Source organism: Zalophus californianus, chromosome 10 (genome assembly GCF_009762305.2).
Source record: "Zalophus californianus isolate mZalCal1 chromosome 10, mZalCal1.pri.v2, whole genome shotgun sequence".
Classification (NCBI taxonomy): domain Eukaryota; kingdom Metazoa; phylum Chordata; class Mammalia; order Carnivora; family Otariidae; genus Zalophus; species Zalophus californianus.
In genome coordinates, this window is record NC_045604.1 from 28,286,025 (window position 1) to 28,306,829 (window position 20,805).

General features: G+C 59.9%; 1 protein-coding gene across 2 annotated transcripts; it reads right to left on the reverse strand.

The window, feature by feature from the left end:
• Nucleotides 1-20,477, reverse strand: LOC113933538 (receptor-type tyrosine-protein phosphatase V-like). 2 transcript variants are annotated; one of them, XM_027613747.2, is made up of 33 exons: nucleotides 20,375-20,477; nucleotides 18,196-18,260; nucleotides 17,774-17,822; nucleotides 17,326-17,598; nucleotides 16,841-17,110; nucleotides 16,413-16,676; nucleotides 15,273-15,527; nucleotides 14,989-15,171; nucleotides 13,065-13,337; nucleotides 10,913-11,176; nucleotides 10,451-10,717; nucleotides 9,845-10,126; nucleotides 9,364-9,504; nucleotides 8,869-9,079; nucleotides 8,113-8,180; nucleotides 7,026-7,152; nucleotides 6,858-6,905; nucleotides 6,083-6,176; nucleotides 5,818-5,908; nucleotides 5,656-5,732; nucleotides 4,550-4,684; nucleotides 3,676-3,798; nucleotides 2,970-3,130; nucleotides 2,731-2,866; nucleotides 2,339-2,406; nucleotides 2,090-2,246; nucleotides 1,901-1,979; nucleotides 1,708-1,784; nucleotides 1,439-1,567; nucleotides 1,185-1,295; nucleotides 931-1,091; nucleotides 441-573; nucleotides 1-226 (listed from the first exon to the last, which is right to left on the reverse strand). In XM_027613747.2, the coding sequence occupies exons 1-31, from the start codon at nucleotides 20,433-20,435 to the stop codon at nucleotides 981-983; spliced, it is 4,650 nt and encodes a 1,549-aa protein (XP_027469548.2). In that variant the 5' UTR covers nucleotides 20,436-20,477; the 3' UTR covers nucleotides 1-226; nucleotides 441-573; nucleotides 931-980. The 2 variants fall into 2 exon arrangements, with proteins under 2 accessions (XP_027469548.2, XP_027469546.2); XM_027613745.2 differs by having other exon boundaries at nucleotides 441-576.
• Nucleotides 20,478-20,805: the final 328 nt, after the last annotated feature.

Sequence of the window (20,805 nt, forward strand, 5' to 3'; positions counted from 1 at the left end):
CCACATTCTTTATTCCTCAACTCTGCCCCTTCCCAACACAAGGCCAGTGTGCAGGCTGCCCTCCCAGGGAAGCCAGGCCCCAGTGGGCTTGCTGAGGCTCATTGTCACTGCCCAGCAGGGCCCAGACCTCTTCTGCTCCTGCACAAGCACAGTGACCAGTGCTGACTCAAGGCAGCCCATCCGTGAGCGCGCTGTTCAGACAGGTGTAGAGATGTATGTACTGCTCCTGGGGGCACACGTGGGGTAAGGAACTTCACCCTGCCTGCCCGCATCTGCAGAAAGGCTCCCTTGTGTCTCCCAACCCTTAGGGTTCCATGCAGGAGCATCGTGGTCCCCAGCACCACCTAGTGGCTGCCCAAATAGTGCTGCCTAAAGGTGGCTCCTAGAACCTTCCCCGCCCCCTTGCCCCTTCCCACAACTGAGCCCTGATGGCCTCTCACCAGCGTTGGGGTCATGAGGCCGCAGGCCTGTGACTGCTGCAAGGCCACATTAAAGATGTCCACGGTGCACTCGGCCCCCGCCTGCTGCAGCAGCTGGTCCATGGCCAGGAAGGTGCCCAGCTGGGCCACACACCTGCTGCAATTGACCTCCAGTCGGACGGGGTACCGGGGTGGGGGGTGGAGGGGCGGAGAAGGCTGGGGTATCCAGGTATATGGGGAAACCCAACCTGGGCCTGGGGAAGGGACTGGGAAGGGACACTGGGCACCTGGTGGGCCCAGCAGCTGGGGCCCGAGCCAGGAAAGGGTAAATTCCTAAAAGATGTCATCTTCCGCAGAGATATCAGGGCAGAGTAAGGAGATGGGAGCGCTGGGAGACTGTGTCCTTTTGACCCATGACCCAAGGAGGGCTCGGTGAGATGTGAGGGCCTGCGGCAGAGGCAGTGAGGGGGTCCGGGCACCCACTCCCCACCCTTTCCTTGTCCAGCAGCACCTGGAGTGGCTGAGCAGTGTGCCTGGCTTCGTCTTGTCCCGAGAGCAGCACTAGCCCACGGCAGCCAAGAAGGGTAGCAAGGTGGTGGCCGGCAGCTCATGCCCTGGCTCCCAGCACGGGAACAGCAGTCTCTGCACCTCTCTCTCCTTCCTGCTCTTCCCCTGGGGGCAAAGCCATCAGCACCAGTGCCAGGGAGAAGCAAGGGAAACCAGCACGCAGCCCACCACCCCACAGCCTGTGGCCCCGACACCTACATGTGTGACCCTCAGGAGGGTACAGGGCCAGCCTGCCATGCTGCTCTTGGCCACCCAGTGCACCGTCACCATGTCCGTGACAATAGGCTGCGTCTCCGTTGGCCAGAACTCCTGTGACCGGGACCAAGTCAGGGCTGCTCAGGCGGCTTCCCAAGCTCTCTGCCCACACCCTGGTCACAGGCCACACCACAAGCTCTCCCAGCCCTGCCCCAACACCTGAGGTTCCCCCCGCCCTGTCTCTCTGCCCCCCTCACCTTCTCCCAGGTGTCAGGCGGGCACAGGGAGACCAGCACGTGGGCCCCATGCTCCCACACCAGCTCCCAGAGCTCCTCGGGCCCTGCAGGGCCAGTCAGCACAACGTGGTCATGGCCAGAAGGCCCGCCCTGCAGAGCACAGGTCGTTGGCTCCCAGGGACTGAGGGTGCCCCCTGCCCGTCGAAGCTGCAGGGCCCCCCCAGAAACCCCAGCTCCAGCCTGAGAAGGACAAACGATCCGAGAGAGCAAGTGATAGGGCACCATCTCACCGGGAAGAGCCAGGCTTCGAGCATCTCATTAGGGGGGCTGTCTTCCACCGGAGAAAACCGCACTTGAGAACAGTCGTCTGAGGGAAGATGGGGAGGGTGAGGCCGCCAGAAGCCCTCCACCCAGGCCAGGTCCAGAAGCCCTCCACCCAGGCCCAGTGTCGGGGCCCCACCCACCCGGACCATGGGCACTCACAGGAGACCATGCTGTCCTGCTCGTAGCCAGGAGGGGGCGCTGAAGAGTCAGCCACGTCCTTGATGGCCTGGAGCAGGAGCTGCGGGGGTGGAGAAGGGCGTCAGGAGGCTCAGCTGGACAGAGCCCACAGAAGTGCCTGTTGGGCAGGGACAGCCCCCCGAGTTGTCACCACCCTGGTGTGAAACACACCTTGTACTCCTTCAAGAAGCCAGCGTTGGCGTTGGCCGCCCTCTTGGCGCAGGCCTGTGCAAAGTTCGTCACCGAGATGGGCTGGGACCTGGGGGAGGGGCGGAGAGGGGAGAAGGCACTCGGGGTTCCCCAGCTCCTGCTTCTAGTCTTCTCAGCTCTGCCCATGGACAGGATCAGGGGCCTGTTGGTGGGAGGGCACAGGGACCTGTGCCCCCACCCCACAAGGGCCCCAGGGGACCTGCGACTCACTCAAAAGTGTCAGAGGGCCCTTCCAGAATCTTGTTCAGGAGGCAGCTATGCAGGAAGATGTACTGGCTCTGGCAGGAGGAGGGCGCGTCAGTGGCCCAGCAGGGAGATTTCCCAGGCTCCAACCAGCAAGACAGGGACGGGGCGAGGAGGGCGGGATGCTTGGGAACTTTGCCCACGCTGCCACACAGTGTCAAAGCTGGCAGGGGCCTGTCCCACCTCCCCTCTGACAGAAAGGGAGACAGAAGCCTGGAGAGGATGACGACATGTTCGAGCCCCTCCCCCCCAGATCCCCTGTGTGTCCCCGAGATTCCTTTTCCTGGCCCCACGGCCACCCACGTCCCGCCCACTCCTTCAGGTCCCTGGCCGCCCGGCCCAGCCTGCGGAGCCCTCACCGGGGTCTGGATCATGAGGGGCCGGTACAGCCGCAGCGCATACACAGCGTTGAACACGTCCACGGTCTGCTCCTCCTCCAGCTGCTGCAGCAGCCTCAACAGGGCCACGAAGGTGCCTGTGCGGCCCACACCCGCACTGTGGGGACAGCCCTGGGGCTGAGTGGGCGGAGAGGCAGCCCCGGCTCTGCCCAAGGCCCCGAGCCCTCCCGCCCCCCGCCCCCCGGCCCACCTGCCCTCACCTGCAGTGCACCAGGATGGGTCCGGTGCCCTGGGTGGCCCTCGCCTGCTCCCGTACCAGTTCCGCGAAGGTGAGCAGGGAGCCAGGGGCCTCCGGGACGCTGTGGTCAGGCCAGGTGGTGAACTGCAGCTGCTTCACCCTCCGCTGCTGTTGCTGGGCAATCTGACAAGGGACGGGAGCAGGGACTTAACGCTGGGGTCCCTCTGCTCAGCCCTCGGCTTTCCTCACCAGATCCCTGAGGGCAGGGAGGCTGATGCCTGCCCCCTCAGCAGGGTGGCGGCTAGGCCTTCCCCCCAAATCCGATGCTTCCCCCTGCCTTCCCCACCCTCCTGGGTAGTCTCGGCCTCTAGGGGGTGCCCAGGCAGAGGGGTGATGCCGGTCCCTGGGCTTCCTGCCCCAGTCTGCCCTTGTCACAGCCGGGCAAGGCAGATGGGCACCAGGGGTGTGGGGTGAGGCGGGAAGCCCTGAGCTGAGGGCAGGGCAGAAACCGTTGCTTCACCCTGCTCTACCTTTGACACACTGTGCAGCTTTGGAGAAAACTTTAACCTCCCTTTGCCTTCCTAGCCCCTCCCTAACCAACTTCCCTGGACAGTGGCTGAGCACTTACAATTCTCAGAAGGACGCAGGCCAGGGGACCCAGAGGTGAATCAACCTTCTCAGAGTCTCCGCCCAAGTGCCCACCCCGCCCTGTCCCCTGGGGCACGCACATGCTGCAGCTGGAACTCCCGCTTGGTCCACTCATCCTCGGGCTCCTCAGCCAGCAGGTGGACCATGATGTGACCGTGGGTGATGGGGGTAGGGTCTGCTGGCCAGTAATGCTCACACAGCACCTAGGGCCAGAGGGTCAGAGCAGAGGGGGTGGCTGTGGGCCCAGCCCCATCACTGCCACGCACTGGTTTATCCAGACAACCCTTCCCACCCATCTTTCTGGTCTCTGCCACCCTGCTGAAATTCTGCTCTCTGTACCAACCCAGCTCCACGGCTACCTCATCCAGAAGCCTCTCTCCTCTGGCTGGACTCCGGCACCATCACCCCCCACACCTCTCATATGACCCTTAGGACTTCAGGGCAGCTGCTGGGCTCCTTTGCAAAACCAGGTGGCTTTATTTAGGGCTGCCTGGCCTTGCCTCGCTGCACCAGCTGGAGGACAAACCCAGCAGGTGTTGTCTCTGTCCCAGGGCCCTGCACTGAGCAGCGCACAGAGGACACGTCCACCGGGCTTGTTGAAAGAAAGGATACAGAATGCCCTATCTTTGATGCCCACCCTGGGGCCATCCATACCCCATTCTTTCTCCTAACCCCTTTGCGGCTCTCTGCCTAGAGCGAGAGCAAGTGGAGCTGCAGAAACAGCAGAAGTCAGAGGAAACGGAGTCAACCTGGGAGCTTAAGTACCTGGTCCCTCCTCCTGCCTTCTCCTTCTGGGTGGCCCTGGGGACCCCCACCAACCTCCAGGCCTGACTGGCCTCACTCCTGCCTGATCCACCTTCCCAGACCTAAGACTAAGACAGCAAGGGGGCCATTCCTGTAAGGAGAACGTGTGCCACCTGGTGTCCATTCTGGGAAACTGCAGGGCATGCTCACCCTCCCGTTCTCCATGCCCACAGTCAGCATGACAATGATATGAACTTGTTGCTCCCACACAAGCCGCCAGAAGTCCTCCAAAGTTTTCTTGAGAGGCCCCTGGGTGGCAATAAATTCCTGCGGGTCGGTGTAGCCCTGTGGGGGTGGAAGACAGGAATGTCTTACTCGGTGACTCCTTGGTCCCCCAGGCCCCACCAAGCACACAGCAGTAAATGTCCCATGTGTGGGGTGAGGATATTGTGCCTACTCATGTGCAAACACATGAACACATGTGTGCACCAGGAATTCAAACCAGGAGGGGCGGCTTCAGAGACACGGCCAACACTACCCTAGTGCAACCTTGAAGAGGCCAGAAAAACCTGCATGAAAATAACAAGGTCCTCACGTGCCAGAAGTAGTGTCCCCAGTCCAACCTCTTCACCAACCCCTCTCTTAAACCAAACTCCATGTTTCTTCCATGCTCAAAAGTCTTCCATGGCTCCCTACTGCCCTTTGAGTAAAATCCAAAGCCCTTAGCTTAACAATCAAGCCCCTCCTTCATCCAGACCCAATCTGCCTTTCCTGTCTCATCTACCACCACCAGGCAACCCCAGCCCCACACACCGCCTGTACGCTCCCACCCAGCTCTTCTCTGGCTGTTCTTGTCAGCCAGAATGCCCTTCTTCTCTTTCATCTTTTATCAGAATTCTACTCATCCTTCAAGCGAGTACATGTCCCCTCCTCCAGGAAGCCTTTCTTGATTCCTCAGGTAGACTTAATTTGTCTTTCTTCCATGTGCTCTGAGTACCATGCTTGTTCCCTTAATACCTCACTTGTCACAGAGCGGTAGATGTGACACACTCATGCAATGCACACGTGTGCACGCACACACGGTGTGCTCCTTCAAAGGCAAGAATGCAGGTAGCCAGCTCTGCCTCCTGCAGGCCCAGCACAGTGCCTGGCACACTGTAGGCCCTCAACAAATACCTGCCGGACTGACCTGGAGGAACACAAGCTGGTGATCTTCGAGGACAACTGCTAGAGCTAGGGTAGGACAGTGTGTCCTGCACAAGGGCCCGTCTCCCAAGCAGACTCCCCCCCCAGACAGCCCCGCAGGTGGCCCTTACTGGGATGAAGTTGGCATTGATGTAGTCGGAGTGGGGTTCTCCCTCCAGCTGGGTCAGCCTGACCCGGGAGTGGTCATCTGCAGAGGGGAAAAACTGAGCATCCGGCGCCCGGCGGACACGCAGCCTGCTGCCCACGCCCACGGCCCTGCTGCCGGCACTCACAGGGTAGCACGTGTGGGTAACGGTTCTTGGTGGCATTGGCAGGGTGCTCTGCCTCCAGTCTGGGCTGCTCCTTGCCCACCTCCTTCAACTCCTGCAGAGATTGGGATTGCTGCTGAAGAGGACCCATCTCACCCCACCCCAGGAGAGGGATGGGGGTGGGTGTGCACAGCTGGGAGCTCCCACCCCGGGCGCCAGGGCAGGTCCAACCTGAGCTAGAGGGCCCAGGTCCTCTCTGCTCTGAGCCCGAGGGCGGTAGAGGCCTTACCTCGAACTCCTGAAAGAAAGCCTGGTGAGCGTGTGCACTCTTGGCCTCATAGCTTTGCCGGAAGCTTTGAATCGGGATGGGCCGGTGGGTCCGCCTGGTGGGAGAGGGAGGGGGTGGGCCCACGGCAGAGCCTGCCCTGAGCTCAGCGGGCAGTGGGAACAGAGCTTCCCGGGTCACGAGGGAGCATGTGGACAGACAGACCTGGGCCCCACCTCCCCGGAGCTGAGCCAGGATGCATTTCGAGTGCGGGCTAATGCATGGCGGGGGCTGCCAACCCCCAGTGCAGAGAGACAGACAAGGGGACGGGAGGAGGGCGGGCGGTCAGCCTCGACCCGGGAAGGCGCCCGCGAGTCTTTCAGACCCCGGCCCTGGTGCTGAGGAGGGCGTCTGTGCACAGCTGGTGCTCCCCGATGTCAGTTCCAGGTGAAGTCAATGTCAGGGAGCACAGGAGGGACAGAGCATAGAGTGCCAGACCTAACATCCCGAGAGAAAGAAAAACATTCGGCCCCATTCCATCGAGAGGTGTATCAGGGATAAGGGCAGCACTGGAGAAGGTGAATTGGAAGGAGGAGGCTGAATGGGCAGAGAGGAGCCAGAGAGCTCTGGGGTCGGCCACCGTTGTGAAGGGGTGACAAAGGTGTGAGGTGACCGGGGAGGGATGCGGTCCCGGAGGGGCAGGTTGCCAGGGAGGCTGGGGGCAGTGCCACCGTGGCCCGTGCCAGGCAGACCCACACTGCCCAGCATGTCACGAGGAGAGGCGGGAAGCTGCCCTCACCGCAGGTTGTAAGCTGTCAGCTCTTGGGAAAACCAATTCGTCTCTGCCCTGCAAAGGATGAAGAGGCACTTGGGAGCGAGCCCAACAGGGCAGGGGTGTGGGGAGCTTCTTGGTGAAGATGCCACTCCTCCCACAGCCACGCTGGCCCCAGCCTGCCCTCGCACTCACCTCTGCCCCTTCACCCTCCTCCAGCACAGCAGGCCCAGCATGGCACAGACGGTGAGGACACAGCCCCCCATGATGCCCACCGCTGCTGGGAGGGGCATGACTGCCCCGGAGATGCTGACCCGGGGCTCTAAGAAGGGCAAAGGAAGGGTGAAATACAGTCGCCCTTGTCCCCCTGCAGTGACATGCCAACCTCTCCTGGACTTGAAACCCTCTGGATGGAGGGCACGTCGACAACCCACCTCCGGAAGTCCCAAATTCCAACCCAAGGCCAGAGATGGCTGCTGGCGGGACCACCCTACATGGAGACCCAGAACGCCCGACAGGCAACTCTCCCTGCCCCTGGCATCTGAGCATGCCCCAGAGACTCTACTCCCCTCCCTGGCACCCTCAGAGAAAAAGAAGAGGGTGAGGACCTGGCTTCCTAGACCTTCTAGGGCTGCACTGTCCAGCATGGTAGCTACTAGCCACTTGGAGCTACCGAGTGCTTGAAATATGGCTGCTCCAAATTAAGATTTGCTCTAAGTATAAAATACACATAGGATTTCAAAGACTTAGTAATAAAAAAGAATGTAAAATATCTCATTAATAATTTTTAAATTGATCCCATGTGGATATGATATTTTTAATATCTTAGTTTAAATAAAATATTACAAAAATTTGTTTCACCTGTTTATTTTTACCTGTCTCATGTAGCTACTGAGGAATATTAAGCGGCATATATGGCTCACACTTGGGGCTTGCTTTATGTTTCTACTGGACAGTTCTAGACTGTTGGACTGCTCTAGAACCTCGATGGTCTGGGAGGAGCAGCACAGAGAAGGTCAGTACAGGAAGGTACTGTGATTGTGGGGAGTGACACAGCATTTCATTAATGGTGTGTCTCTGTCTCTCCTCTCCTACTCACCCCCTCAGCCCACCTAGGCCAAGTCTGGTGCCAGGAGCACCTGTATCCCTGGCTCTGGGTCTTCCAGCTCTCCTCTCCCTGGAGTCTAAGCTCAATCCCTCCTGCTGCTGATTGGGGGGATCCCCGCCCTCTTCCCCTCCCACCCGGGGCCCAGCTGGAACCCTAGCCAGGTGCCCATCCTACCTGAGAAGGCCGAGAAGGAGATAATGGTCTCGGGAGGGCTATATCTGGTAAAAGCCACAACACTGAACCTGGGGCAGAGAAACAGGACCTTCTGTTGGGGAGGGGCAAAGAGGGCAAAGCCTTTCCAGGAAACGGAGTCATGAGCAATAGACGCTCAAAAAGTGACAGCCCGGGCGCCTGGGTGGCTCAGTTGGTGGAGCGACTGCCTTCGGCTCAGGTCATGATCCTGGAGTCCCGCATCAGGCTCCCTGCTCGGCGGGGAGTCTGCTTCTCCCTCTGACCCTCCCCCCGTCATGTGCTCTCTCTCTCTCATTTTCGCTCTCAAATAAATAAATAAAAATCTTAAAAAAAAAAAAGAGTGAGAGCCCTCCTCACCTGCTAAGAGGCGATGTATCATGCTGCCTGTAACTCTAGAACAAGCCACCCCTAACCTCTCTTCCATCTCCCCTGCCCTAGTCTGACAGCAAGAAGCCTCAGAAATATGTACCTACATATCCTTGGCAAGCTGAAGCAGAATCCATTCCCCGCCCCCCTTTTTCATTTTCTGAAAAAAAGAACCATGTAACAGACGGGTGTTCCCTTTTTGGCCTCGCCTACCAGGAAGCCCAGTCAAAATAACTCAATGGACCCTTATGGACCAGGAAATGCTTTCTCTTCGTAAGTCAGTCCAGATCTTTTGTGGAGAAAATGTGCAAACAACCCATAAGTGGAACTCACTTATAAAACGGGCTCCCCCACCTTCAGTCTTAGCCTCACCGATACTGGGAACCTGGCTTGAGCTGCCCATTACATATCTCCTGGGTCTGGCCACAGTCTTCTGTACCCATAGGCACCATCCAGGATCTCGGCACAGCCCAGGGCCCCGGGTAGAAGGGGCTGGGAAGCAGGATGGCCAGGTAGGAGTCATGTCCTCCATAGTAGTGGTCATACCACGTGTGGTTGATGGCTTCCTGGGGAGGCCGAACCACTGCAGAGGAACAGGAAAGGGGCAGAGTCAGCAGTGGGGCTGAAGCGGCTCTCCCTGCCACAAAGCAGCTACCCCATTTCTCTAGCATATTCCCACCATGCACAGTACGACATCAGCCCTATCTTCAAGAATGTTCCGGGTCTCCCTCCCTGCTCCAGCTCTCACGCCAGCCTCAGACATTGCACCTTACCAGTCCAGTGTCTGGAGCCCCCTCACCCGGCCCATGCTAGGCAGTCACCAGGGTCTCCCCACCATCTCCCCGCCATCTCCGGCCCAGGACTCACGTGACATGTCGGTGGTAGCAATGATGCCGTACCACTGAATCTGCCCATCGTCCTTGCCAAACATGCCCTGTGTGATCATCACTCCCATCTCTGCCTCCGGCTCTAGCTGGGGGGCTGCCGCTAAGTCCGGGGGGTGCCAGCCTGGGGATGGCGAGGGGAAGACTGAGGTCCTAACTAGGTGCCAGGGGCCAAGGGCAGGGGTCATGCAGTCATATCCCCAGCACCTCTGACAATGCCTGGCAACTGGTGTCTGATGGATACAACTAAATAAGAACTGGGCCCCCCCACCCCTGGGCCAGGGTGCTGGACAGGAGGCTCAAGAGCATATGGTATGTGGGCCAGGGCCAAAGAAAGGCTTGGGGGCTGGGGAACAGGGAGAGCCCCCAGCAGGGAGAGCCAGGGCAGTGAGAACCCCTGTGGGCAATGCTCGAGGTGGGCTAGGAGAGCAGAGGGGCCTCCCCAGGCCACGGGAAGGGCTCACCCTCCGCAGAAGTGGCACACACCAGGGTGACCACACGACTCCACAGACCGTTCCTGCCCAGCACAGTGAGGCTGAGGCGATAGGAGGTGGCAGGCACCAGGCTGGGCAAGAGGAGAGCGTCCCCCGAGGTATTGGCCTGGAAGATGAGGTGAGCACCCCCTCCGGCAGCCAGTTGCTCTGCCACCACCAGACAGATGTCTACGTCCCCCAAGGGCACCATCCAGTTCAGGGCCAGGCGAGTAGCCTCGGGCTGACACTGCACGTCCTCCACAGGGCCAGGCTCTGCGGGAATCAAGGCATCTATGTTGTGTGGGCATCGGGACACCCCAAGAGGCTGGCATCTGGGTCAGCTGCTCTCAAAACCAGCAGGTACAAAGGGACTGGGCATTTATGTCCACAGAAAGGGGCCCTGGCCACATGGAGAAACTTCTCCTCTGGACATCACTGCCCGTTGGGAGAAGCATAGAAAGCATATCCCTGGGGCAGGGGTGGGGAAGCACCCACCTGGGAGCAGCAGGTGGCTCTGAATAGAAGGGGCAGTGCCACAGCCTGAACTGGAGCCTGCGCTCAGGGCCCCTTCATTCTACCCCGACAGCACCAACATACCGACAGGCAGCACCACGGGGTGAGTGGATGCCCGCAGCGGCCCCGCCCGGCACAGCACTGACAGGGACAGATTGCGTCCGGGCATGAGGTCCCTTAGAATGAGGTGAGCCTGGCCGAGCCCCAGGGGCCGCTCCCAGGAGAGGTGCCCAGCCTCTGAGAGTCGGGCATGGCACACCCCGTGCCCCAGGGGGCCGCTGGCCCAGGCCAGGTTGATGACGGCGCTGCCCGCCTGCATCGACACCAGCAGCTCACTGGGCGTGAGCGGGGCTGTGGAGGGAAGGAGAGCGGGTGAACCAGGCTGCTGAGGGCCCAACACACGAGGCTACAGGCGCACTGACCCCAGGCAGGGCCCTCGGGTGTGGAGTTTGGGAAATGGAACTAGCAAGGGGGCTAAGGTACTGTCGAGAAAAGGATCCGGGGGTCTCAGAGGCAGCCCTGCCCACCTCTCCAGCCCCCACTCACAGGTCCAGCCGGAAGCATTGGCTGCTGCCGTGTGGAGGGGCCCAGCCTTCGAGACGATCTCCACCTCGTACTGAGTGCCCGGAGTCAGAGCTGAGAAGCTGCTGCTGTCCACCTCAGCTCCCACGGTGCGGGTGCCTGCCTGGGCACCTGCCTGGTACAGAGTCACCTGGTAGCCATCTCGTGCCCCTGGAGCATGGGCCCAGGATGCCCGGAGCTGGGTGGGACCTTCAGGGGTCACATTTACCAGGGGAGGGGCGAGGGGGGCTGTGGGGAAAGCAAGATACAGGAAGCTTGAAGAGAAGAGAGGTGTTATAGGCCAAACTACACCCCCCCAAAATTCATGTTGAGGTCCTAAGCCCCAGGACCTCAGAATCTGACTGTTTGGGGGGATAAGATCTTCAAAGAGGTCATTAAGTAAAATGAGGTCATGAGAATGGAACCTTCATCCAACATGACCCGTGTCCTCGTGAGAAGAGGAAATTCAGACACACCCACGCACAGAGGGGAGACCATGTCAAGACACAGGGAGAGAAGATGGCTGCCTGCAAGCCAAGGAGAGAGGTCTGGCATCGATCCTTCCCTCAAAGCCCTCAGAAGAAACCGATCTTGCCAACGCTTTGGTCTCAGACTTCCTGCCTCCAGAACTGAGAGACAATACATTTCTGCTACCCAAGCCCCCAGCCTGGGGTGCTTTGTGTAGCCCGGGCAAATGAATGCAGAAGAATGCAAACCAAATCTCTGACTCCCTCTTCCCTTGGGTGTCCCTCCATCCTTTCCAGTCAGGAAACAGCAGCTCAGCATGGTCAAGTGAGCCCAGGATTCTCCCCAACAGAAGCAGCACCACATCAGGGCTCTGGGCTCATGGCTCGTCCCGGAGAGCTGTGCACAAGCTCGCCCAGTAGTGCATGAGCGAATTAATCCCTCTCCCTACCAAAGCACCCCTCCTGGAGGCAGGGCTGGACTGGGCAGCACCGGAATTAAATCCAGTGCCTTTTCCCAGCCCCAGCCCCTGTACCCAAGCAGCTTTCAAAGACCTCCACGTGACTGGGCAGGTTCTCAAGGACAGGCAATGTCTAGGGGCCCAAGTAGTGCCCCTTCACCCTCAGCGGGAGCCCAAGCCCTAAAGTCACATAAGCCTGGCCCAGTCACCTAGTCAACACCTCCTTTGCAACTGGGGGAGACTGAGGCTCAGCGAGGAACAAGGTTTGCTCTGGGGACTGAGCCATAGCAAGCACCCAGTTCTCCTGCCTCCCAGGCCAGAGCTCTTTCCAGCTTCTTCTCAGGCCTGTCTGAGGTCACATAGTCCCCGGGAGGAATCAGGAGGGCAGGGCAGGGGGTGGGGGAGTCACCACACTGGAGAAGGCTGATGCTGAGGGTGGGGGAAGGGCTCCAGCAAGAATGCGGGAAGCAGAAAAGGCAGGAGGACCCAGGCCAGTGTGAGAGGGAGCTTCCAAACCCAGCTCTGTGGCTCTGGAGGGTTCAGGGGCAAAGGAGAGAACCCTGCTGCGTGATGCACAGCATGTCCCTCGCTTGACCCTTTCCAGCGCCGGCACCCTCCCCCCACCTCTGGAGGTTAGGATGTGGCAAGGAGCACAGACCCTGGGTCACAGTGCTGGAAATGGAATCCCAACTCCCCACTTAGGGCTGAGGAACCCAGGACAAGTGACTTGGCTTATCTGTGCCTCAGTCTCTCATCTGTGAAATGGACAGAACCATAACATCCACCTGCTAGGCTGGTCGTCATGAGGAGGAAATGAGAGAACACAGGGAGAACACTTAGCAAAGGGCCCGGTGAACCTGAGCCACTGCTGTTGCTATCAGACACTCCCAGCCCAGGGTGGGCTTGGGGCTGGGTCCTGGCTGGGTCCCCACTGCCCCCTACCCCTGTACTGACCACGCGAGAGCCTGGAGAGTGGCATGCCCCGGCCGCCGCACAAGAGCAGACTCCTGGGTTCTGCCCACCTTCTAGGAGGTCCCAGGGGTTCCCAGTTAGGGACGTGGGACCTCCTGGTGTCTAGAGGTCAGGGAACAACCACCATCACCCCAGCTGCCTGCCCACAGATGACAAAGACATCGAGGAGAACACGTAGTCCCCAGGGAATCCAGCCAGCAAGGGTGGCCAGGAAGGAAGTGGTGTGCGGGCGGCACTCACGCGTCCAGCCCGTGGCGTTGGCTCTGCTGCTCTCATCTGGACCCCGCCGGGTGGCCAGCTGAACCAGGAACTCAGTGCCTGGGGGCAGCTGGGCCCAGGAGAAGTTCTGAGCCTCCGGAGCCAGAGTCTCCTTGCTTTCCAGAGTCAGGGGCCTCAAGCGGTAAAGCCACAGCTGGAAGCCATCCCTGTCCCCGGGTGGGGGGCTCCAGGAGGCAGTCAGGGCAGGAGGCTGGGAGGCAAGGCCCAGGCTCAGGTTGGCAGGAGGAGCAGGGACTGCAAGGTCAAGGAAGAAACAGATTTGGAATGACCCAAATCCCCTGACATTGTCCCCCGCCTCCCCTTTCCCACTACCTGCACCCTTTTTCTGGGTCTCCACAAGAGCCCCAAACACTGCCAGCCTACAAATCCAGCTTCCATGGGACTCCAAGCACACTCACTTTTCTTTCCCAAGGAAATCACCTGAGAGGCACCTGGGTGCTCAGCTGGTTAAGCTTCTGACTCTTGATTTTGGCTCAGGTCATGATCTCAGGGTTGTGAGATCGAGCCCTATGTCGGGCTCCGTGCTGAGCAGGAAGTCTGCTTGGGATTCTCTCTCCCTCTCCCCTTCTGCCCCTCCCGCCTCTCTCATATAAATAAATCAGTCTTAAAAAGAAGAAAAAAGAAAACCACTTGAAAAACATGGGTCTCTGCCCTGATGTCTGCGCCCCCACCTCCCCACACTGTCAGCTTTTGAGGGTGTGATGTCTTGTTCACAGGGTCCCCACAAGACTCAGCACCCACCTCTTTAACCCCTTAGGACCCTGGTCAGCTCACCTGCTGACATTCAGTTCCCACAAGCTCATTCTCTCTCCCTCTCCTCCAACCTCCTAAGGGCTTTGGTGCATGTTTAGCCTCTCCAGAAAGCCCTTGTCTGTCCAACTCAGACTGCAGCCTTCTCAGCTCACTGTCCTCCTCCTCCAGGAAGCTTTCCCTGACTCCCTAAGCAGGTTTCCCTCTTGTGAGCCCTAAAAGATTAGACTGAACCACATACCACATAAAATTCCTGATAGTCATCAATTTTAACCTCTAAGAACACAGTTGCATGTGGTTTGAAATACATTATGCACATTCCTATCACGCATTTACATTTATAATTTGATATATAAAATAGTATACATTATATATGTGCATGTGTGTATATATCTATATATAATCCTCTGTTTACTGTCAGTCTTCCTTTCTAGACTGTCTTGTTCGTGATTTTTAGCCTCAGCATCTCGCCCCATACCTAAAACATGGGAAGCACTCACTAAATATTTGTTGAATAGATGGATAGAGGGATGGATGGCTGACCCGATGGTAGGAGGTGGAAGGTGCTCGCAAACAGATTCACCAAAGGCCCCTGTTGGATGGGCACGTGACCCTCCAAATCCAGAACATGCACACAGAAGAGCAGACAGTAAAGGAAGCTGGGCCCCACCCCCATTGTCCTGGGCTGGCCTCCTAGAGGCTACCTGGGAACTCAACGGGGGCCGGCACGCGGCCTCACAATGCTGGAGCTGAGGTTCCCTGTCCAGGTCCACACTGATACAGTGTAGCAGGAGCCGGGCATTAGAGCCCTCAGAGTCAGGAACTATCTGGAACTATCTGGTCCCCAGGGACAAGACTGCCCCGTGACTTCTGGCTGCCCTCCTGATGCCAGGTGACCCTGGAGCCTTCTTGCTGCCCTGGTACTGGGGGCCCAACCCATGGCCAGGTCAGAGGGGCTGCCCCTGCTGGTGACCTCCAGGGACTGTGGTGCCAAGGGCTCTGAAGAGAGGGGCAGTTTGGTCAGGGGACCAAATAGTATCTGTTCCCAGCTCTCCTGAGCCTCCCTCTACCCAGATGTCCCTTCCCAAGGCAAGGCCTCACCCCAGGGCCAGGGGACACAGTGGCCGGCACTCACTGGTATGGTCTGTGAGGCTCCAGGTCGTGCCCTGGGTGGTGGCAGGTGGCACGGAGATGTTTCTGAGGAGGTCTGGGGCTCCCTCAGTGTAGAGCAGTGCCTGCCTCCTGGGATCCCTGGTGGCTGCCAGCCCATCCAGCTGCAGGTTGGTACCATTGCTTCGTCTGGGCTGGGCGGTAGAATCTGCAGAGGATGCAGTTTCTGGGGAGTGAGGACCCAGCTGCTTCTCCATGCAGGTGCCCCTGGGCAGGACCCCAGCCCGTTCCCCACCAGCCCAGACTCACCATCCAGCCAGGCACTGGCCTGGGCCCAGGCGCCGTAGGGCCCAGCCAGAGCCCTCAGCTCCAGAGTGTAGTGTCCAGCGGGCAGGGGCCCCGGGAATGTGGCGTTGAGGGCTCCAGGGCCCCGAGTGGTGTTCTTCTCCACCTGCCCGCTTAGCCTGAGCAGGTAGCCCTCGCGGGCACCAGGCCCAGCCTTCCAGCTTGCCCAGAGCACGGAGGGCAGGGGAATGAGCATCAGGTCCAGAGGGGCAGAGGGATCTATGGGGACGAGGAGCAAATGTGTGCAGAACAACCTAACCGGTGGATGAGAAACATCCTCCCCTCCTCGTGCCAGCTTTTTCCCGTTTGCTCTAGGCTGTGTCTCGCCCAGAGGCAGGTGGCTGCCCTTTGCCATTCCCAGTGAATTCTGGGATCTGGCCTCGAACAACAGTCACAGAAAGAACACCTCAACTGACCAAGTGTGTGGATGCCAGCAGGGGTCTAAGCGCCCCACACGCACCGCCTCACGAGCAGTCCCCGCAACGCTGCCACGATAGGGCCCTCTTACCACCATCCCCCTCTAAAGAAGCAGAAATGGAAGCACAGAGACGCTAAGTAATGGGTCCAGAGGCCCCCAGCCAGTGTGAGGCACCAGTGAAATTTGGAACCCACCCAGTGGAACGATCCCTCCACTCTTAACCACCGCGAGACGGGGCATCTCGGAGCAAAAACGTGGCGACGACCACGTGGGCTCCACGGGCACCCAGCCCAGGCGCAGACTGGCGTGGCCGCTCACCAGCTGCTTGACCTTGGGCCCCTTCTCTCTGCACCTCAGCTCCCTCTACCCTACCCGGGGCGGGGGGGGGGGGTGGTGACAGGCCTCCGTTGGTTTGAGGACTAAATGAGATGATCCACAGCAAGTGCACATCACCGTGGCTGGCCCGTGAAGGCTGCAAGTGATGATAACTATTGCACCACCCTCATCTCTTCAGAGGCCATCCCCCCCCCCCCCCGGCCAGCGGGGGGGGCGCTCCCTCCAAGCCTCACCCCTTCCCCGCAGGATTCCAAAGGCACTCCCCTCCACCCTTTGTATCCCACCCACTCAGCCAGAGAAGAGCTGAGGAGCCTCTGCTGTGTTCCCCGGAACCCCCCCCAAGCACTCACAGGTCCACTCGGTGGCATTGGGCCCCGCCACCCACTGGGGCCCGGCAACAGCCCTGAGCGTTAGCTTGTAGGGGGTGCCGGGAGAGAGGTGAAGGAAGGTGCGATTGGAGACCCCGCGTCTGACTACCGCGGTCAGGTTGGTGCCACCCAGGAGGTCCGTGAGCACCAGGTGGAGCCAGGCAGCCCCCTCAGATCTGTTCCAGGAGGCTTGCAGGGCACTGGTGCTCAGGGTCTGCAGCACCAGCTCAGGAGGAGACACGGGGGCTGGAAGAAGGATGGAGAGAGCAAAGCCAGGCTTACAAAGAGCCCTGGAGTCGGATCCTGCCGCCAACCAGCTATGTGGGGACAGGGTTGCCTGTGAGGCTCTGGACACCCCCCACCACTCCCAGACTGGCTGCCACCTGGGCCTTGCCAAGTGCCTGCCTTACCTGTCCACTGGTGGACGCTGGTCTTTGCCTGGAGGTTGCCAGCCCAGGTGGTAACCTCCAGAACATATTCGCTACCTGGTAGGAGGTTGCTAAAATTGTAGGACAAGGTGCCCGGTCGCATGGAGATATTATGTGCTAACGTCTGGGACTCTAGGTGGTAGAGGAGAAGTTGGTAGCCATCCTGCTCCCCAGGGGCAGCCCCCCATGAGGCCTCGAGGCTGAATGGGCTCCCAGGGCTGTGGAGCTGTAGGTTGTAGACAGTCAATGGGGCTGTGTCAGAGGGAGAGAGAAGCACCAAGTTCAGGGTCAAAGGGGCATCACCCATGTGCTTCTAGTGCTTCTACATGGGTCACCGTAGCAGGCATAGTCCTCAGAGAAGTTGCCCTCCTTGGCTACCCTGTCCCTGGTCAACCCTCCAGGACAGCTGCTTGGACCGTGAGTGATGCCTGCCCACTCCCGGCCCCCCTAGCCTGCAGACCACACACCGGTGCGGGCAGTGAGGGTGACTGTGGCATTCTGTCCGCAGGCTCGCAGGGCAGTCACTTCCAGCAGGTAGCGACTTCCTGGCACCAGGTCCCGGAACTCAAAGCTGGACGCGTCGGTGTGGGCCTGGAGCGGCTGCCCTTCTGGAGAGCCCAGGGGACTCAGGTGGGTGAGGCGGAGGGCATGGCTCAACTTGTCTGGCCCCGGGGCTGCCCAGCTCAGAAAGAGGCTAGTAGGCTTCCCCTGGCTGCTGATGTTCACTTTCAGAGGTGGTCCTGGAGGAAGGAGGTGCATTCAGAGTCTCCCAATGCCCTTTCTCTTCTAAAGAAGGAGGGAAGGCAAAAAAAAAAGGGGGGGGCCAGAGCAGAGGCCAAGTCTGGCACAGAGAAACTGAGCCTGCACCCCCACTCCCTACCTCCCAGACCTCCCTTCCCTACTGAAGACACCTACCTCCGCTCTCTCCGTCCGGGCTCCCTGCCAGGGTGTGACATTCATCTCCCTGTAAGAAGGAAGGGAGGAGGGGAGAGGAGATGGGCAGAGGGCTCTGGGGTCTACGCCTCCGGGAAAGCCACTGGGGGCCAGGGCCCGGATCAGAGGGAAGGCTATGCTTGTCTGGCCCTCCCCCAGACAGGGCCAAAAGGACATCACCGCTAGACACACCTAAGGCCCGGGAGCCAGCCCCGGGCAGGCAGAAGCAATTTGTTCTTGCTGTGCTCTGAGCAGTGGCTGGGAAGGAGCAGCCCCTGCTCTGCTTAATGCAGACCAGCTGTGGGGCCCCCGCAGAGGGGTGGGAGCCTGGACAGGCCCCCGAGGACAGGGCCCCACCCGCCCACCTGCCCCCAGTGCCCACCTGCCCCCAGTGCCCACCGTACCTTGGCCAAGAAACCCCAGAGCCAGAGGAAGGCAGCAAACAGGATTGAGGGCCTCATCCCGATGTCTGTAAAGGAAAGTTAAGAAGCAGCAGGGGAGGAGCCAGTCCCCCCAACCCTCCCCTTGCCCCGCTGGCTGACTGGCTGGCTGGCGGGTGGACGGGCAGGCAGGCAAGGGTGGGAAGGCCGAGTTCCAGGCAGATGGCAGGCAGCAGACAGCCAAAGAGCACGGGGCTGCCTCTCAACCCGGACCCTAACCGCTCACCCCGCCCAGCCTTGGCAAGATTCCGTGAGGGGAGAAAGACCCCAGGGCCCAGAAGGTAGAAGGGGACTCCCCTGTCAGGCTGCAGACAAGCCCACCTCTCCCTCTGCCTCCCCCCTGCCTCCACCCCTCTTCCAGCACTTGACTTTCCAGGGAGGACTTGGGAAAGACCAAGACAAGAGATGGCCTTGCCAGTGGACACACAGAGCAAAGGCAGCTGGCTCCCCACTCCCTGACCCCAGAAGAGTGTGGCTCTGTTGACTATCAACACGTGGCAGATAGGCTGTTTGTGTTCAGTCAGGGGAGGGGGTCCTAGTGACACCACATGGATGTGTGTCCCTGTGGAGTGGATGGCCCAGCTGGGAGTGTGTGTCCGCTTCTGTGCACCCGTGTGGCGTCATGCCCTTGTGGACAGAGGCACAGGGGCATGTTCTAAGGGCCTTGAGTCACAGACATTATAGATCTAGAAGAGTGCACCTGGCCCTTGGCGACCAATCTGTTCCCACTCCCTCACTGCCCAGATGAGGGAGCTGATCTCCAGAGAGGGGAAGAGCCCAGCCCCAGAAGGCAAACCCTGCTCCTCACCCCCACATTGGGGTCCTCTCTGCTTGGAACTCTCTGAAGAGCTACTTGAATCTCTAGGATATCTGCTTTCTCTCCCCCACCTCCTCCCTAGATCAGTGGGTGCCCACCCATCCCCCCCAGCCGCCACTAGGCTGCAGGCAGGTGAAGGCCCAGGGGAGCTTCCCTGAGGCTTGGCCTAGAAGCAAGGCTGCTTCACCCCAGCCTAAAGCCTGCTGCTCACCTGGAACTGCGTCCAGGTGTCCCCACCCCATGACAGCTGACGGTGGGGAGGGGCGGGGAGAGGCGGGGAGGGGAGGGAGACCAGAAGGAAGAAATGGCTCTGGGCCCTGGGAAAGAAGCCCAGGACTCAGGCACTAACTCAGGAAGTGGGGAGAAGGAATAAGCAGACAACAGGCAGGTATAGAAACTGAACACCAGGACCCCTTCCTGGGAGCCAGGCTCTCAGGGGCCAGCCCCAGCAGGGAGGACAGGCCTGCATAGAAACCCGCTCAGCCTCAGCCTCGCTCCAGCTCAGTTCAGAGCCAGGGGCTGCTCCCTGCCCTTCCCCCACTCCACCCAGCCCCAAACCTCAGAGCCACCCACCCGGCCTCTGGACAGGGGCCTGGAAACTGAGCACTGCAGACTCATCAGATTTTCCAGGCTGCGTGTGCATGTGCGTGCATGTGTGTGTGTGTGTGTGTGTGTGTGTGTGTGTGTGTGTACATGCACGCATGTGTTCTTTCAAAGGGGAGCGGGGGGGGGGGGGGCATGCAGAGAGCAACTGGGGAAGCTGATACAAAAGAACAAGGTCCCCGTCCCGTCTGGCCAAGAGGTGGGGGAAACATCCTCCCCTGCTCCCCTCCCCCATCCCACCTCACCTGGGGCACCTCACTCTGCTCTTTCTAGCAGAGTCTCAGTCAGCAGCAGCAACAGGGGAGAAGTGGGGTGGAAACATCCTAATTCAGAATCTAGTTGAAGAGCTGTGGCAAGACATGGTTGTAGGTAAGGGGGGCGGATCTCAAACCCTGCCTGAGAGGCCCCACAAAACAGGAGCCTGCTGGGGACAGCATAGACTCCGTAGCTGGACTCTGTGGACAGTCCAGGAGGAGGCACCTGGCCATAGAAGGCACATCTGCCAGGCCCCCTGCCAGCCTTGCTGATGGAAGGGGGGGCTCCAGAAAGGGGGTAGAGAGGATCTGACCGATAAGATGCAGCCTCCCCAGCCCAACCCTCTCCATTCAGCAAAAAAGTACCACAAGTGCTGTGTCTCCTGCCCAGCAACCACTCCCACAGACAAACCCACATCCTCTCCCTAGAGAACCCCCGGGGTCCTCCTGAGGTCTCAAAGCACCTTACTGATTCCTTCTGGAAAGAGCCAGCCAGGAGGCAGAGGAGGGCAAGAGACAGGTCTAGGCATCCTGATTCCCAAATGCGAGCCAGCCCGGTCTCTCCCCGCGGCTGCCCCACATGCTTCCCTTCCGGTCCTCCCCCTCCGCTCCCGCGGCCTGCAGCTAGGCCTTGGGCACCCCCACACCAGGGGAAGCCAATCAGCAGGCAAGAGAGGGGTAGGATGGATCCGGCCAGCCAAGTCTCCCCCTCTTCCTCCCACGCCCTGGGGAAGGTCACCAGGGAGGGGCAGACCTAGATTCCCCTGACCAGGCTGCGGGAAGGCAGCAAGGGGCTGGAGGCAGCGGATTGGTGGCGGTGTGCACGGGTGCGCCGGCGGCACGGGCACGTGTGTGGAAGGACACGCTGTGTGCACGCGTGTGTGCATGAGCCGTGAGGGT

Excerpts from the sequence above, each read along its gene's own strand:
- LOC113933538 (XM_027613747.2), bottom strand. The coding sequence starts at position 20,435 with ATGCCTAGACCTGTCTCTTGCCCTCCTCTGCCTCCTGGCTGGCTCTTT. Across the intron at positions 15,528-16,412 it reads CAATGCCACCGAGTGGACCT|ATCCCTCTGCCCCTCTGGAC; the intron begins GTGAGTGCTTGG and ends TCGTCCCCATAG. Across the intron at positions 9,080-9,363 it reads TGCTACCACCGACATGTCAC|TGGTTCGGCCTCCCCAGGAA; the intron begins GTGAGTCCTGGG and ends GTTCCTCTGCAG.